Below are 18,288 nucleotides of genomic sequence, written 5' to 3' on the forward strand. Positions count from 1 at the left end.
CCTCTCCCCTCTATCTAGGCTGAGAAATGCTCGGAGCGTTCTTATTCTGGCCTCCCAACAGTATTATTCATTTTCCATCCACTTAGCCTGGTTCAGTTTGATGAGCAGTACAGACACACACAGCCATCCATAGTGTCTGAAATGAAAGCACAGCTTCATCATGATGATGAGGTGTCCTTTGTTTTGTTATAGTTTGGACAGAGGACGTGCCAAAAATTTTAACCAGCAACACCCCACGTCTCTTCCTGATTACTGATGGCAACAACCCAATGTTCCTCAGCTAAAGCCCAACAACACAATGAGCCAAGCAGATGCTCTACATGAACGACGCACGAGCAATCAAAAGAGAAGACCAATGACAATGATGAACATTTCCCCTGCTGCTGACAGGCATGGAGGTTTCAATTGAGAAAGAAACAGAGAGACAGCATGAAAAAGAAAGAATATCGCCAGATCTGCTGTTCCTGAAACAGATGTCTCACTCTGAGAGAGGCAGAGACAGAAACCCCCTCCCAGGAACATTTTTATATTAAAGGACTCGGTGAAATGATTGCTAATCTATGCAAAGAAGCAATCAGTGACTCATTCATAATGCATGAGCAGAGAGATACCAATTTTTGAAACGCTTTTAGATGCTATCAGGAATGCAGGGGATGAAATATGAACACTTCTACCTGGATCACAGTAATTACAGGCAGCAGAGACGAGCGGGCGGAGCCCGGCAGCTGCAGAGCATCCCCCGCCGAGCCCGTCCGAGGTGCGGATAAACACAGTCCATGGAGCAGAGGACTGCTGTTTATCATCCAGCTGCCCCTTAATGGCTGCCTATGCGTTTTACCCACAGTGCAACACGCATACACACAAAGTGCAAATACTCCACCAAACATTTCCACTGGTGGACCACAACTCCACTTCCACATTGTTCATCACAATCACAAGATATGAAAAAATCTGACTGACCTAATTTGCAGAATCCCCCTTCCCCTTCCTGCCCTCATTTCTTTTGTTTGTTGAGGGTGTCGTGCTTTAAAATCATGTGGGTGAAGTGAACAGAATAGCAGGAATGCATTAGTGACTTAATTAGTGATTTAATCCTCCTCAGTATATATCAAAACCATGGCAAATGTTGGATAAATGCTCAATGTTTGTGAGGGAAAAGATCAGCTGCATCTTTTATACATATTTTATACATAAAACAACTTTTATTTTGATAAATCAAGAGCATTTTATTTAATTCTGCCCATGCATGGATGTTGAAAAAATGTAAGACCTGTAAAATGTTTATTGTGTATATATCGTGTGTCATGTAATGTTCTGACATACATTTACGGAATATGGAAAGTCCCAGTGCTGTCCCAGGTTTGACCCACATTTATACTCTTCAAAATGCATATTCAATAAAACCCCCCAGCATTAACCAAAAATGTCATTAAAATGAGCAAGGCTCAGAGAAAATGTGCTGTTGACGTAGGTGAGTCTGGATGCTGGGTTTACTGGTCTCCCTGACCAGTTTCAATGGAAGCTCAACTTTGCCTCCGATCTGAGGAAAAGCAGATGGAATAATGTAAACCCGGACCGCCGTCATGGCGTTAAACATTTTTGTCTTACAGTTTGAATTGGGTCCTGCAAGCATAATTATTTTATGCTTGCAAGATATAATTTCATGCTACTCCACTGTTTTTTTTCCTCTTAATGTGAAATTTATTTTGAAAAAAAAGGAACATTAATAAAAAAAGTTTTTTCATGATTAGGTTTTGCTTGCTGACTAAATTGTTTTCCAATATAACCTTGTACCTATGTGCCACAGACCAGAAATTATGCATTTTGCACACACGCACTGCAAGATTATTTGGTGACACAGTAATTTTATAAAAATTATTACAAAGAGAACACAAAAATAAATTCAACCTCTATGCAAAATATGAACATGGAAGTTAATAATGAAGTTATTCAGCAGCAGATGTGCCTTTAATCTGCTTGGATTCCTGCTTATGCATCCGTAGTTATTTGCCTTCATCTGCATGCAGCGATAACTCACCAGTCACACAGAACTGCACGTACCATCAGCGGCGTTATTCGGCTCCGGCAGACCCCAACAACACACTGTGCAAGGCTGGCTTCAAAACAAGGGCCTTATCACCGCTTTTCATTTCATTTCTCCACCACTGACATTCGCACTCCATCCTTGACCCCCTTTCCTTGCTCCCTCTGTTATCTGAAATAATGTCAGGGCCTCCTAAGAATCTATTCATCAGAGCAGAAAGGAGCTGGCACTGACATTGACAAAAAAATACCATCTGTGCCTTGCAGGGGATGAGAGAGAAAGAACGAACGAAAGAAAGGAAGGAAGGAAGGAGGGAGGGAGGGAGGGAGGGAAGGCTCCAGATGAAACGGTCATCTCCCTCTCATGCCCCGGCTCATCAGTGCGACGTAAATTAAAAATGCGGCGAGCAGTAATTAAATTCCAGTGGGCAGCTGATTTCAGGGGGCGGCTGTCCTGACGTGGAAATGGCGCGGAAGATGGTACAGAGCAGGAGAGTGGGGCCTGTCTCATCCTCACACACAGCCAAGGCTTGACGGCATCTAGATCCAAGAGGAACGAAGATGAAACCGTTGTGTGAATATAAGCATCTTAATAAAGGAGCAGCGTAGGCTCCTGATCATCGGCTTCTGTTCCGTTTACCGCTTCAAATGTATTTATTCCTGAGAAACTTCAGACTTATATTCTGGGATCCAGCTGTTTCCTCGAGGAGGGGCTGCATGGTGACACAGCAGCGTCACACCAGCAAGGTTTACATTCTCTCCCAGGTTTCCTCCGGGTTCCCCCCACTGTCCAAAGCCATGAATGCAATGTGAATTGTCTGTGACTGAATGGTGTGTGTGTGTGTGTGTGTGTGTGTGTGTGTGTGTGTGTGTGTGTGTGTGTGTGTGTGTGTGTGTGTGAGAGAGAGTCATCACCTCTGCCTCCAGTGTCCTGGGCCCTGCAGAGGGGGCTGTAGCCTTGGAAGCCAAACAATTATAGACATTATGTTCTGAAGGCAGTCGCTCCCAAAATTCTGCTCAAAACAACACCGGGCGGGAATAAACCGGTAGAAGATGCTTCAGGTGTGTCCAGTATATTACATAAAACTCCAACAGATCCATGGAATACAGGCAGAAGGACTTTGGAAGTTGCTCTGGATAAGGGCGTCTGATAAATGCTGTAAATGTAAAATGTAAATGGATAAAGTGAAAGTCATGGTGATACACAGCAAGCACAGCACACAGCAAGAGCAGTAGGCAGCCATGACAGGTGCCCGGGGGGCAGTGAAGTGAAAGTGATTGATTGTCATTGTGACACACAGCAGCGTAGCAGACGGTGCACACAGTGAAATTTGTCCTCTGCATTTAACCCGTCACCCTTGGTGAGTGGTGGGCAGCCATGAGAGGCGTCCGGGGAGCAGTGTGTTGGGACGGTGCTTTGCTCAGTGGCACTTCGGCGGTTTGGGTTTCGAACTTTCAGATTAATGGTCCGTTTTCCTTCCCCACTAGGCCACCACTGCCCCAATAAGATTATTACACCACAGTGATAAATTCAGTAATCATACTGAGCCCTGAAATTGGATGTGAATCGTTGAAATTTTTTTGTGGTGGAAATTTCTGAAAACTGATTCAGTTCCCAGGAACAAGTATAAGCCCACTTCAGGATGAAAGTTTCTCTCCCCCTCACATGAATCAGAACATTTTAGAGTGTGGTTTACAGATGCTGCTGCCAAAATGCCCACTATCCCATTCTGCCACTGGTTTCCATTGTTCGTGGCAGAGCCTCGGCGTCCACACAGCATGCCCCGACAGGGGTATCGGTTCAGAAGGTCCACGAGCTCTGGACCCATGTGTGCAGAATAAAGACTGGGAGGTCTGGGAGGCGTTTAAAATTCATTTACATTTCATCTCGGACTCTTCGAACAAGATGAAGCCCCTTTCCTTGCTCTGCCGTTTCTTGTGGAACCCGCTGCAAATTATCAGGCTGTCACTGCTCCTGACAAAGGGCAGAGGAGTTCATTTCCACATTATGTTTCCGAAATGAACTAAAGCCGGACCTGGACCGGGGCCAGGCGCTCCCCGGCAGTCGCCGGCCGCTGGGAAGAGCAATTTCCACCAAGAGTCCATGACAGGCAGGCCGCCACTCCAAATAAATAGCTAGCTCTCACACTTCCATCCTGCTCTCAAGTTCTGCCCATGCCTTTAAATGAGGTTTTAATTAATACGCCTTTTCACATCCTAAATTCCTCACAATAAATTCAGACAAGGCCTGGGTCTGACATTTATTTCTAAAGCCAATCTGACCCCCACGGCCTTGAGTAGATCCTCTTCCTCCACAAGAGCGGTTCACGGAGATCTGACGCCTCCTACTGGTCAGAATGACCCAGACATTAAAAAACAGCACAGAACAGTGTTACTTCCACATGGTCTCACATTGGTTTGATCTCTGAGTTAATGATTCTGGTCCAACAGTGAGGTCGATTTACGATGCAGCTCCAAGACCCAAAACAGACTGATACCGTTAATAAAACTTCCACAAATGACCTTGTTGAGGTATTGTGTTTTTAGAAAACTTGGTTCATTGTTCAAATGTTTAATTTTTGTGTTGAACAAAACAGGAATTCTCAGATGGATTAGATGGATTAAGTTAAGGCTGAAGTCATGATTAGCCAATAGGAATGCTCCTTCCCTAAATTCTCATTGGACAGTGTCTTGGCTTGTAATGGATTCCAGGTTCTCCTGTCTCATCAGTAGCTGTTTAGAATACATAGAATGTCCTGGTTAACAGCACCTGAAGAATGCAACTGAACTCCGGGTGCTCCAATACTGGTTTCCCAACATTCATAGCTAAAAGCTTTCAAGTCCTGAATGGTGCTGTGTATCACACAACAGTCCGTCTCTGAAAGGCCAAAAAACAAAATACAAAATTAGACATCCAGAAAACAGGCCACATGTTCTGATTATTGAGAATATATACAAAATTATTTCAAAGAGCAGCAAGAATAAATTACAGTTTTTGAAAATGTGTTCGGGTCACATGGTAGATAAGGGACATGGTCTGACAAATCCAAGGACATGAGTTTGAATCCAGTCTCTGTTACTGTCATGGGCAGCATTAAGGCTTCCAGCAGTTCATAAAGCTTGCTCATCTGTGGGATCTGACAGTCACTGCTTGTTCTTCCTTGGATTACTTTTCGTCTGTAATGCCCACTGCATTCCAGAAACTACCCACAAGACCTGCTGATTTGAAGATACCCTGTTGGCTAAATACCACAATTTGAACTTTGTCAGTTAACTCAGACATCAACTTCAAGAACTGACTGTTCACTTTGTGCCTAGTATATACACCCTTTAACCGCTTCCAATATGAGATAAACAGTCGGGACGTCACCCATTTGAAGTTTCAGTGTTTAGGCTGGTATGTATATTGTCCTTTTAAACTTTTATTAAAACATTAGCATTTTAAGTTAAACTAACAATGTAAATGTGAAAGTTCATATCATGCGAAATAATTGTTGACTCCCAGGTCTCTCTCTAATGGAGTCCATCTCCTCTGTCATCTTGGCCCGAGTCACATAATAATAATAACTTGAGTGTTAGGCACCTGGAATGGATTCTGAAATTATTTCAGGCAGGCAGGACTCCTGCTGTGCTTAAATGAACATCAGCGAGTCCGTACGATAATGGAACGGTCAACAGCAGCAGGCAAGAAGCACTGAGGTGGTCACACACTGTGCTGCCACACCAAAGATCACTTTTTAGTGGCAGTAAGCAGGCTAATGTGCTCTTGCTACCCTTTGGAACCCTATGGCATATACAGCTATATTTGGGACTTGATTTGGTTTGGACAGCTGTGATCAACATACAGTACATTTATTTTAACAGAGTTGGCACAGAACCTCCTTCAGATTTAGTCTGCAGACATGCGGGTGGCTATTCCTGAAATGCAGTGTGGTGAGGAAGTAGGTGGCATACCTGGCCTGAGCAGCGTGATTCCACAACCCCCTCCACCTGCACCAGTCAGCTTGCTATGCAGGCCTCGTGCCAGAGTGGCCCTGCAGAGAACATCCAAGGAAGGATGTCCTACACCCATCACATTCAGGTGATGCTGGTTGATGTCTATCAGCTCCTGTGGAAAAAAGAAACTTCTGATTCCTTAAACACTTACATCTCATATCACAATTCCAATTCATAAGTGATTGGAGATGAAAAACACAAAGCCCATCTGTCTGATTGTTGGAAGTTCGAATACTGAACCAAATATTCATGTATATTCAGGAAAGTCTAATTCGTACTGGGCAACATAAAAAGTAAGACAGTCTGAGCAGAATTTATACAACCAATTTATGTTGGTTGTAACTCACTCACAGTGTGGTAGTCATATGAAGAGCATTTCGAAGAGAATTTATCGTCTACTACTCATTTAGATTATTGATATTTGCATGTAGGACACAAAATTACCCTCGTGGTTGCTTAATGCGGCCTGCCAGGATGTCAGTGTGAATTTAGGATCAAATTGAAGATTGAGTTTGCTGAAGCTCATTTGTACATTGAAAACAGGAACCTTTTCTCTATGTTTATGAATTTAATGGAACATGCAGTCAGTGTTCTCTAATTCGACCTTACATATAACAACTTGCCTTGTTCTTGTTTTTTTACCTCTAGCATGCTGTAGTGCTCTGCTGTAGCTGAGCAGGTTGCCATGTCAGCCAGGATCTCTTCACATTTGCAGGACACAGCATCTACTGACTCCAGCACTGGTATCAATATGGTGGGAAACTGCAAATAAGAGGACATTAAAAAGTTTCAAATATTCCCATGAATAAGATTTTCTGGACAGCCCTTATTTATCCATGTTCCATGAACCAAAATGTAGCATGTTTCTTTAATATCACCATTCAACATGCCTGGACCAGAAAGCCGCAGGGCAGCAGTGTGACCTTTCAGTAGAGCGATTAGTGACTTATGAATTAGCAGAAGTCACAGCTCTTTTTGAAATAAATAAATAAAATAAAAAACTGCCATCTTCCACAGCTCCCACTCTCTGGGAGGCGGTGATGAACCTGCACCACACGACCACCAATGCACATCCTCCCGCCATGCAGATACCTGCCTCTGTAGTCACGGTAACGTCCCCCAGGGGTGCAAGCAGAGCACTTCATTTCCACGTTTTTAAGAAAGCACTCAACGCCAGCTCCCCGCACCCCTGGAGAGCGTTTCCAGTGCTACGGCTGTAGCCATTATGCTAATTACAGGGCTGGGAGCAAACCCGGGGCCGCAGGGGCCATTTCACTACCTTGTTAATTTTATCCTTCACTCCAGCAACAAGTGTCTTTGTGCTGCGTGGAACTTTGGTATTTGTGAGAAGGATCCTCAACACTGGCACCCTAGAGAGACAATTAACAGAAGCAATGAGGAGCTGAAGCATACAACAGGACTCCCAAGTAACAAACATTTTGGATTATATACTTATATACAATGACACTGAACTAGAACATTTCATTTATTTTTTTTAAGAATTAATTATAGAACCTTTCTAGGGGGGTCATTTTCCCTGCATGGTATCGCAATATGCCACCTGTAAAAAAAAACAAAAAATATGACATCTATACCGGACATGTCCACAGTCCACAGCTTATGGTAGCCATGCCATTGTGTCCTTGACCCGTTCTGCGTCAAACCTATAGTGTTCTGAATACAGAACTGTGCCTGACATGCACCGCTCCAAAAATTTAACTTGGCACTTTGCAGTCAACAGGTCTGGAATTGGAGGGCAAATGTCAGCTAGTTTGTAACAGCGCCATTGATGTCAGATTTGGGCATGAAACAATACACTTCTGGAATCATTAGTGAACAAGCACAACTGGTGGACAGTGGTGGTCAGTTTGGTTCTTTCTTGGTTGAAGTAGCAATCAAAGCATCAGTCAATTACATTAAATGTAATTCCAGGTCTATGTAAATTGCCCTGTCAAAAAAAGGCTAATACTTTGTTGGAGTGCCTTTTGGTGTTTTTTTAATCAGCATAGCCTCAGATTTCCAGATTGTGAATGCTTCCGGTAGAATGTTCATCCACCAGAAGATACCGTATCACAATTCAGTGTGTGACAGAAAACTAAGAAGGAATGGTAGGCTATCGTGACTGCTCCAGCATGTGTGTTGTGATCCAAACCTTCTCCCCATGCACATAAAACACACCCTCCTTTACATTCCATTGGTGTAACTGCTTTTCTATTTGACTGCTGTTGCAACACAATGTTCACAATAGATCAAATTGCACTTTTGTATTTTATTTATATACAAATACTCTTTGTGCCTCACTGTATACTTGTATATAGGTGAAATGCCAATATGGTAGTAGCCTAGTGGGTAACACACTCGCCTATGAACCAGAAGACCCAGGTTCAAATCCCACTTACTACCATTGTGTCCCTGAGCAAGACACTTAACCCTAAGTTGCTCCAGGGGGGACTGTCCCTGTAACTACTGATTGTCTGATAAATGCTGTAAATGTAAATGCAATAAAGTTCACTTTGATTTCAGCCTTTAAATCTCATCTAGCTCCAGGAAGTGAGCCTCTAATGTGTGAGTGGATAAATCTCAGCTAAAAGAAGATATAAAGTCCTTACCCCAGGTGCTCACAGCATTGTCCACCCCTGAGGGATTTCCATGGATAATCTTCTCACCCTGAAAGGCCAACTGGTTAACCAGCTCCAACTCCTCCACACTCCACCTAAACAAATGTACAGGCAGTATGTAGAAAAAAAAAATCACTAAGAGTCATGTTGAAAGGGAATGTTTACCTGGCAGTGGAGTTCTCCAGGATCTGAGGAGAGGAGATGGTCCCCTGTGTGGACAGCAGCGCTGCAGCCACACACACACAGAAAGCAGCACTGGAGCCCAGGCCTGCTCCTGTAGGCAACTCCGACCACACAGCCACAGTCATGCTGGGCAGCACTCTGAAACACATTCAGCCAATCAGAATCCTGGAAATCAGTTGGATTAAAAACAATAATATTGCACCTGATATATCAATACTTCCTTACTTATTCTCAGGGTTCTTACCCATTTTTAAAAAAATAATTTCCATGACTTTTCAATTACTCGAATAATGTCTCTGATATGTTAAACTAAATTTATGACAACCCTGAAAAGCTTAATCTAAAACAACAGTGTTTCTACCTCCAAGTTCGTGCAGCCCGAGCCCGAGTAAAATTTCTTAAGTAAAATCATCATGTTCGTAGATCATCAGCTGTAATTTACACGACTTTTAAAAGGACACAGGGCTGCGGAGATAGACACTATAGACCTGCGGTACTTTTAAACGTTGTAGTTGTAAACATAGAAATACGTTTCTTGTGCAGTCTTACTATAACTATATACTATTCATTCATTCATGTGTCAGATATGTTTGGAAAATTCAAGCCTCTTTTCAAATTCCATGACTTTTCCAGGTTTTTAATGATTGTAAGAACCCTGACTTCTGTACTGAAAAAGTACTGAAATTCATAAAAAACAGTCATTGAAAATGTATTCATATGGATGTAGATAGTCCCAATTTTAATGTGAGTGCATTCAAAATAGCATCGCCTCATTGTTACAGATAAGAGATTGTAATAGAGATTAGAAATTGAGCCAAATTCCTACTCCAGTTCCCACCCACCACAACAATCGGACGAAAATTTAGATTCAGCGCTTACGGAGATTTGGCGAAAACAGAGAGGTAAAGGTAGAGGAAGGCAAAGACCGCCATGCTCTGAGTGTCAGTGCTTCCTTCTGCAATGCCAGTAAATTCCCGCAGTTTCTTCATAAGGCTGGGGTCAAGTTCCTGCACGTTTCCATCATCTGGAAAACAGACCAAAGACTGGATTATTACTTGATAGAATTAAAGTGGATTCTATGACTGCTTTTACTCACTTCCTCGGTTCTCTGGAAGTAAAGGCTGTAACAAGGTCAGATCCCAGGACAGGAATGTGTGGATATTGGGGAGATTGATGCAGACCTTGCCGGAGGAAGATGTTTGCAGCCTCAGAAAAGTGCGCAGATTCAGACTCACGGCTAGGGCAACCTGCATTAAAGAAAAATAATAATAATTATGTATTTTGTAAATTCATCACTTAAATTTAAATAAATATTAAAAATTAGATATTATAAGACCCAGTAACCACATCATTAAAGCGAGAGAGCGGTGACATGAGTAACTGTGAGGACTGGTGGGTGGATAAATGAGAGCAGCAAGTCAGGGTCAGATCTTAAAGTTGATCAGGGTGCCCAAGCTGGTCCAAGGTCAACCACCGAAAGCTGAAGAATGGAACCATGCAATTTTAAGGACTTCATGGGTCAGATCGGACAGAACACCTTCAAAGGTGGAGTCTTGTGGAGTCTGTTCCTCTACACAACATTAGGTAAGTGGGTCTAATGTGTGGATGATCCCTGAATTAGCAGATTTTGCAACACCCTAAGAATGCACCTATAAGGATTTATAAAGACATTAAATGTTAAATTCTCAATTACTTAACAGCTACGAATGTCAACAATTATTAAGACAAAAAATCCACAAGATGGCGCCATCGTCCCAATCTGCAACACTACATGACTACACTCTTTTATTACCAGTTTTAGTGAACAGCATGGTTTTGAGCGTAACAGTTTTAGTGAACAGCATGGTTTTGTGAACAGTTTTAGAGAACAGCAAGTTTTGTGAATAGTTTTAGTAAACAGCAAGTTTTGTGAATAGTTTTAGTAAACAGCATGGTTTTGGTTTGAGATTCCTCACCTTTCCGTGAACGACAGCATGTTCGCCATGAAGTATTGCTTTCCCAGGAGCTGAAATGACGACATCCCTTGTCTTTTCATTCATTTTGAATCCAATTTCAGATACAACAGTGAATACAGAACGCCTCACAGTCTTCTATCTGCAGCCATGCATGATGACTGTTTCGGAAATTCACTGTTTAGAAAGATTATCTAACAAAACGCGCCGCTTCAGCTAGGACCCTACTTAGTCGGTTCTTCTAAAGAAAACTGAAATGAAATCGTATGAAGGGTGCCGACTGTCATCATCTAACCTGAAACGCACGAGAACTGTCACAGCTTACCCATTTCGTCCTGTCAGGACCTGAGGACCAATCACAAGCGCGCATCATATGTAGAGAGCGCCCAACAGCCAATCAGAGACGAGCACCATATCGCGCGAATTGGTCGTCTGATTGGAATCCCCGCCTCTTCCTTACGGGTGCCGAGAGGCAACAAACCAGTCGCAGCGTAAATATAAAACGGAGCGGCGTTGTTTTGAACTGGTCCTGTTCTCGTGTCCTCCGTAATCATGTTTTCTGCTCTTACCAGCCGCGTGTACTCGCGTTTTATCCGGTTTACTGGAGCCTTTTCTCGCGCGCGCCAGATGCGGCATGTTCATAAAACAGCGATAAGGTAACGCGCTTCAACACGTTGTCAGTGCCTGAGTTAGCATGACCCGACCTCTGACCTCAGCATCTGCGTTGTTACAGTACCCCCACGTGACCCTTTCCTCTTCTCACGTTAAGCTTCGCCAACAAAAGCGACGGCGGAAGCAGCTCTCCTAAAATATACACGAAAACCGGAGACAAAGGTGTTTCTTTCTTTCAACCTTGCTGACCTCACGGACACGGTGATAAAAATGGCACAGAGGTTGTAATATCTAGTGGCCTGCTTTTGTCCCAGGGGTCTCCAGCACTTTCACAGGTGAGAGGAGGCCGAAGGACGATGCCATTTTTGAAGCTTTGGGATCAACTGATGAATTGTCGTCAGCTATAGGGTACGGGTAATGCTTTGGATCTTTAAATCATTTCTTTATTATCCCCTGAACTTATTGCAATATATTTTCCATTAGGTTAGCCAGGGAGTTTTGCATTAACCAAAACCATCCTTTCGTTGATGAACTTGACCGGGTAAGTCTTCCACTTTCTGTATTTAAATGGTCATGTAACATGATGTCTGGTTCTTCTGGAGATGTTTTCTCTTTACAACCAGATCCAGTGTGTGTTACAAGATGTGGGCTCTAACATTGCCACTCCGCTGTCTTCTGCCAGAGAAAGTCACATAAGTATGAGATGCTTTGATGCATAATGTTGCCTTACAAGAAGGAAGATGTCAATTTTCACATTTTCCAGAGAAAACTGCCTTCAGCAGCAACCCTGTGGCAGATCTGGAAGCTTGGATCGACCGGTACACTGAAGATCTGCCACCGCTGACCAATTTCATTCTGCCTGTACGTCACCAGTCAGTTCCATGCAGCACGATGAGGTTATACTGACTGGAAGTGAACTGGAAGCGTTTAGTTTATTTCCTTCTACGCTGCAGTGAGATGTTGCCTTGGCCAATCTTTGGAGGCAACACCACACAGCTTATAGGACATATCAGCATATCTTCAGCGGTCCAGTGGAGGCAATGAAAGACAGTCATAATGTTGTGGGTAAATCGATGTATAAGGTGCTTTAAAAAAAAAAAAAAAAAAAAAAAAAAAGTTATCGTTGCCTCATCAGTAGAACCCACAGATCACACACCACTTCTCCATTACTGTTGTTCTGACTACTTTTACCAGTCATCTGTTCCCCTTGCAGTCTGGAGGAATGAGCAGTGCGGCACTACACGTGGCTCGGTCTGTGTGCCGCAGGGCAGAGCGCTGGTTAGTGCTGCTTTGTCCAGTGTTTTTACATTCTGATTTAGTAGCATTTGTGGAGTACGCTCACACATCCCCCCAAATTACATTCCAGTGTTGCACCCATCGTTCGTACTGGAGAGGCTGACCCCAATGTTGCAAAGTTTCTGAATAGGTAACTATCTCAAGGTTTGTAGCATGTGGTTTGAGTACGTGTTTGGTTTATTTGGTGCTTGTTTTCGCTCTATTAACAGACTGAGTGATTACCTGTTCACACTGGCAAGATATGCTGCAATGAAAGAGGGCAAGGAAGAACAAATCTACAGACGGCCACAGTGATGACTCGATGATAGCACGGTTCTTCAGTGTTGCATTATATGACTTGTACATACATTTTTAAATATAAATAAATAAATAAAAACATGAAAACAAAGTAGTCCTATTAGTAGTGTTCTAATTTATTTAGTGCACATTTCTTAAGTACATTTAGAATACAACACTTTTCTTCATTACATTGGAAGTCACACAATTTTTCATCATTACACAATAAGAATAGCAGCATTTTCAAACTCAAAAAAAAAAAAAATTTAATAATAGAGGTTCAGGGTTCCCTGCAGTTACAGAATGTGACACCAACCATGAGTCTTCTGTGACAGCGTGCTGGCCCAGGTCACCAGGGAAAGGTTCCGGTCTTCATAGGGTGGGTAGCGCAGGTACGTCATGCACTCAACACGCAGACCCCGCAGGAGACACGCCTTTTTATGGGAGAAGGTATCGAAGCTGTAGCGTCCGTGGTAACAGCCAATCCCACTACTACCTACATTTCCCCCAGTTAACAAAAATAGTAGCAAATATTCAGAATTAGTCCTTCCATTCAGGCTGAGCTGATCCAAAAGCAAGGGAATCTCAGAACAACGTCTCACCTACTCCTCCAAAAGGCAGCAGCACCTGTAGGGTCTGCAGGACACTGTCATTGGAGCAGAAGCTTCCACTAGAGGTCTCCTTCATGACTCTGGAAACCACCTGATCACAACAGACCACCATGTGTCAACTGCAGATTGATTTATCAAAAGAATGCCAGGGTTTTCTTCTCTGTTGGCCACTACTGAATTCTTTTAGACCAGTCTTTTCCAGTTCGATGGCTTGATAATGATCTGATGAACTGGATCAGAGGAGCAGGACTGGTCAAAATGTAAACGTGATGTTCGTTTCCAGTGGGATTTGAACTTGAGAACGTAGAAGAGAGTGAAGCACTCACCTTGCTGTTGCTGGAATACACATACACACACAGCGGCTTGTCTCGCTTGTTGATGAAGCCGATGGCCTCATCCACACTTTGGACTGTAACAATGGGAAGAACAGGGCCAGAAACCTCCTGTTGCATTATGGGATCTGTGTCTACCACATCCACCACAATTGTTGGTGCTTCACTCACGTAAACAAAAAGAAAATTAAACGTGAGGAAATCACAGATGGTTTGAGGAATTAATGAAATATGACTCCGGTCAACTCACCAATGTATCGCTCGGCTTCATTCACCTGCCCACCCATGACCACCTTCCCGGACCTCCAGAGCAGATCTCGGACCCGATTGAAGTTCTCAGTAGTCACAATTCGGCCAAAACTCCGGGACTCACGGGGGTCCGAGCCGTAGAACTGCATCAGGGCGCAGCGCAGCGCCTGCTGCAGCCGCTCCTTCACCCCGACGTGACACAGCACGTAATCCGGGGCGACCATGCTTTGTCCAGCGTTGTGGAAGCGCGCCCAGGCGATCCTGCGCGCCGCAGCGTTGATCTCGCACTGCTGGTCCACGTAACAGGGGTTCTTCCCACGGAGCACGAGCGTGACTGGGGTAAGCGTCTGAGCGGCGGCTTGTGACACCTTGGTGCCCTCCTCCCGACTTCCTGCAAGTCACCATAAGACTGTATGAATACACTGAAAAAACATAGTTGGTACATAGAACAGAACACACCCCACCTGTAAAGAAGACGTGGTCAAATTTCTGTTCCACCAGCTCAGGCAGGTAACTTGTTACTTTGTGGAGAACATGGAAGCACTCCTGCAGAAGAGATGCTGTAAATGAGGAAGTGACAATAAGTAAATAAATAAATAAAAACGCATCTACTCACGTTATCTAGATAGGAGGCGAAGTGCCGGTGGAGGAGCTCTGCGGTGTGGGAACAAATTTCTGAAGGCTTGATGACCACACAGTTCCCTGTAACAAAAAGAAATACTGCATGGCAAAATGGAGTTTCGTAGAAGGTGTACAATGACAAACTTACTGGTGGCGTCGGTTTTACCTGCAGCTATAGCCCCCACCAGAGGCACCAAACACTGCTGGACAGGGCTGGACCAGGACCCGATGATCAAGACGACCCCAAGAGGTTCGCTCACCACCACAGACTCATCTAGAGCTGTAGTCTTGTTGGACAAGAAACTGAAAGTGGTTACTTACAACGGGTTTTCCAAAACCTCGGTCCTGGAGAAACATCTCCTGGTCAGTTTTCATTCAGACCCACATTAAGGTTTGAAGACTTTTAGGCAGCAGTTTCTACAGGACCAGGGTTGGGAAACACCTTGATGGTTGGTGGATTCGAACCTGAGACCTTCTGATCAAAAGATCGCCTCCTTAACACACCGCCCCCCTCAGTGGCACTGCAATAGAGACTTGAGGCATGGAGTGGAACCCTCTTAATAGTTATATCAAACTGATCTTAGCCAAGAAGGCATATGGCATTTACCAAAACCACCAAGATTTCACATGCAGATACCGAAGAAAGGCGCTTGCCAGAATCCAGCCTCTGAATGAATGGGTTTGATCATAAACATCACATGACCGCTTGGACATGGACCTCCAGGACCACATCGCTCGGTGAGAGAACATAAGCCGGATCTATTAAACCTTCTAATCTGCTTTGTTCCCCGTTGGCTGTGCACAAATTCAACCTTTGTTGTGACCAACAGTGAGCCTCAACAATCCAGGAAGTATACGAGAAGCTAAATAATTCCGGACTGAAACACCACTCACCAAGTTGCGCTCCACCCGTTGAGGCTCCATCCACTTCTTTAGGTTGCTCATAGCATGAAGAGCTTCGTTTTTTACTAGAACCAGTTCTGAAACCACGGCTTCAAAACGAGGCTTACAAAGCAAACATTTAATTGCAATTAATGTTAAATACAACTGGAACAAGTGATAAATGGAACAAGATCACCTTGTGAAGATCCCTCCCCAGCGCATCCACGAAGTCGCACTCGTGCTCCACCACAAGCCGCACCAGCGCGTCCAGCTGCGCCAGCCGGAAGCCATGCTCTGCGGTGCGGCCCGCCTTAAACGCATCTCTCGCCCTCCTCAGCACCTCCGCACTCTCCACGGGGCTGCCCTTCACAAACGGATCCCGTGCCCTGAGGAAGCAGATACAGGAGGAGGAGGAGGAGGAGGAGGTCAGGGGTCAGAAGAAGACATCAGTATATGGACTCAAGTTAATCTTTAGTCTTCAATCTGCAAAAAAGTTGCAGGCTTTATATCGGATGCGGTCCAGTTGTGAGATCTCTAGGTGTGAGGGACCAAGCAGACAGGACATGGACTGGAGAAGAACGTAATATTCAGCGGATATGAAAGAAACAAAAAAAGATTGTTCAAATGTTCAAATAGAGAAGACAAGAGCAATAGAAGATGGTGAAAAAAATGAAACGAGTATGAAAAGCAAGAACGAACGCAGTGAATAAAGCAGGTTGTGGAAGAAGAACCGCGGGGCATCACCTGCTACATCGGTTAAAAATACTAATAATGAAGGAGATCTTGTGGAAGATCATCTCCACACGCGCTCACCTTCTCATGGACTTGAACCATCGTGTCGGAGACGGACTCGGCGGCACTGCGTTCATGGCTCCGGGTCCAGCAGACGTTTAAAACCACGAACCAGCCTCTCCACGCACGACCCGCCGAGTCCCGCTTATAAAAACGCGGCGCGCACCTGCGCCGGACGTCACCAAACGAGCTGGGTTCCCACGGTCACGTGGGAACGCCAAAGCGCCCTGGATTACGCACTAAACCGTCAAACGCCCAATAACATTACACCTTTCATTTTTAATCCCGTTACTGCCAATCATCATTTTCACGTGTACGTGAAAAATATGATCCAGATGTATTGAATTGAAGGACGTGGCTGATGGTGGGGTCCACGAAAGCTGAAGGCCCGAGGCAGCATGTGATGCTCCCCTGCAGCAGTGGTAACACATCCTGAATTCAGAAAAAAAGGCACCGTACACATATGTATTTGTTAAATAGAGTTTGTAATATTTGAAAGAGTACACATTGGACCATTCCGTTCATATTTTACAGAGGAAATAATTAGTCTTTGACAACCTGCTTTTAACATAGTGCAACCAAAGTCAGACACTTCTCTCGGAAGGGTCCAGAAGCCATATTTATACATTAAAAAGGAGAGTGAGCAAAACATACAGCTTTTTATATGACATCATTTGTGCAAAATGTGTGACCTTATCAGTTGTAATCACACACCAGCCTTAATCCTCTGAGGTAACAATTTCAAAGTAAATGTCTCCAGTATATCTGGGATTATTCCCATAGTTGTTGTCTGTCCAAGTCCAGCGGTTTCCTGTATTGGGCATCTTTAGAAAGTGCCCACAGAAGCCCTTCTGCATGTTTAATATATACGGAACACGGACAGTGAGAGGACAAAACAAATGATGCATAAATGTGGAACTGCTCTCCTACATCTTCAAACATGTCCACACCCCAGGCAGATCTTTGCTTTACTCTGCAGAACAGAAATTACTGCCGTAGCATTGCAACCACCCACCAAATCCTCGTTTTTTTGTGCCAGATAATCAGCATTATTCACTACGAATGTCAGTGGGTGTGGCTGATAGGCCTACGGTAGCAGTGTCCAGTTGAGGACAGAAGTAGCAGACATTCATATGATGCAAGGACAGCATTGCACATGCAAAACACTTCCGGGTGACACTGCGGGGCAATTTTGCATAATACGTTTGGAAATAACACGCTATTGCTGCATTTCGAAAGTAAGAACTGCGACTGGTTTTCTTATCAAACCAACCGGTGACATCATCTGATTTGGGACATACACGTCCATTGCTCAGTCATCAATTTTATATCAAACACAGAGAGAGGTGACTGGCCTGCCGTTGCCCTCCAGTATGGCTTTAGCTCACCATAACGCCCATGTGACTGGGCCATGTGTGAAATACACAGCAAGTGATGCCATAATCAGGTTTTACCCAAATAATCACGCAGAGGGTAGACTACAAGGCCTAGTCACATGAAACCAAGGTGGAGTGGGATTATGGACCCTGCAAAGGTCACAGGAGTCCACAGAAGGAGCGTTTTCAGGCTCTGAACAATAAGGCGAAAATGAACAACAAAAGAAGACATGAAGACGTGAAAAAGACAACATTTACAAAACGCTAAGTTAGTGAATGTTTACAATATTTAGAGAGTTAAAAAGCAACTTGAAGTCTCAATATGTACAAATGTGTGGAAACAGGTTGGATGCATGCATGAGGCCATCTGTAGTGTAATAGAGGAGGAGAGACTGAAGAAGAATAACACGGCCCAACACCCCCGTTCCTTCACCCCGGCATAGCCCTTC

General features: G+C 44.1%; 3 protein-coding genes across 11 annotated transcripts; 1 reads left to right on the plus strand and 2 right to left on the minus strand.

The window, feature by feature from the left end:
- Positions 1-1,200: 1,200 nt before the first annotated feature.
- Positions 1,201-11,149, minus strand: mvk (mevalonate kinase). 9 transcript variants are annotated; one of them, XR_003751228.1, is made up of 12 exons: positions 10,796-11,111; positions 9,937-10,087; positions 9,720-9,864; positions 8,823-8,978; positions 8,649-8,752; positions 7,555-7,600; positions 7,319-7,409; positions 6,682-6,801; positions 5,998-6,151; positions 4,814-4,921; positions 2,959-3,200; positions 1,201-2,583 (listed from the first exon to the last, which is right to left on the minus strand). XR_003751228.1 is itself a non-coding variant. In XM_028995971.1 (12 exons), exons 1-12 carry the CDS (start codon positions 11,119-11,121, stop codon positions 3,061-3,063), a joined length of 1,269 nt encoding a protein of 422 aa, XP_028851804.1. In that variant the 5' UTR covers positions 11,122-11,149; the 3' UTR covers positions 1,201-3,060. The 9 variants fall into 9 exon arrangements, 5 of the variants coding, with proteins under 5 accessions (XP_028851804.1, XP_028851807.1, XP_028851806.1 ...); XR_003751225.1 differs by having other exon boundaries at positions 1,201-2,829; XR_003751227.1 differs by having other exon boundaries at positions 2,684-3,200.
- A 115-nt stretch (positions 11,150-11,264) lies between these two features.
- mmab (metabolism of cobalamin associated B) lies at positions 11,265-13,091 on the plus strand. Its single transcript, XM_028995975.1, has 9 exons — positions 11,265-11,448; positions 11,562-11,626; positions 11,719-11,812; positions 11,888-11,945; positions 12,028-12,100; positions 12,168-12,265; positions 12,618-12,682; positions 12,771-12,830; positions 12,910-13,091. The coding sequence occupies exons 1-9, from the start codon at positions 11,345-11,347 to the stop codon at positions 12,992-12,994; spliced, it is 702 nt and encodes a 233-aa protein (XP_028851808.1). The 5' UTR covers positions 11,265-11,344; the 3' UTR covers positions 12,995-13,091.
- A 169-nt stretch (positions 13,092-13,260) lies between these two features.
- On the minus strand, positions 13,261-16,658 carry aldh3b4 (aldehyde dehydrogenase 3 family, member B4). Its single transcript, XM_028995968.1, has 10 exons — positions 16,485-16,658; positions 15,868-16,057; positions 15,684-15,794; positions 14,956-15,076; positions 14,785-14,870; positions 14,633-14,714; positions 14,170-14,559; positions 13,914-14,080; positions 13,579-13,678; positions 13,261-13,472 (listed from the first exon to the last, which is right to left on the minus strand). The coding sequence occupies exons 1-10, from the start codon at positions 16,538-16,540 to the stop codon at positions 13,273-13,275; spliced, it is 1,503 nt and encodes a 500-aa protein (XP_028851801.1). The 5' UTR covers positions 16,541-16,658; the 3' UTR covers positions 13,261-13,272.
- Positions 16,659-18,288: the final 1,630 nt, after the last annotated feature.

Source organism: Denticeps clupeoides, chromosome 11 (genome assembly GCF_900700375.1).
Source record: "Denticeps clupeoides chromosome 11, fDenClu1.1, whole genome shotgun sequence".
NCBI lineage: Eukaryota > Metazoa > Chordata > Actinopteri > Clupeiformes > Denticipitidae > Denticeps > Denticeps clupeoides.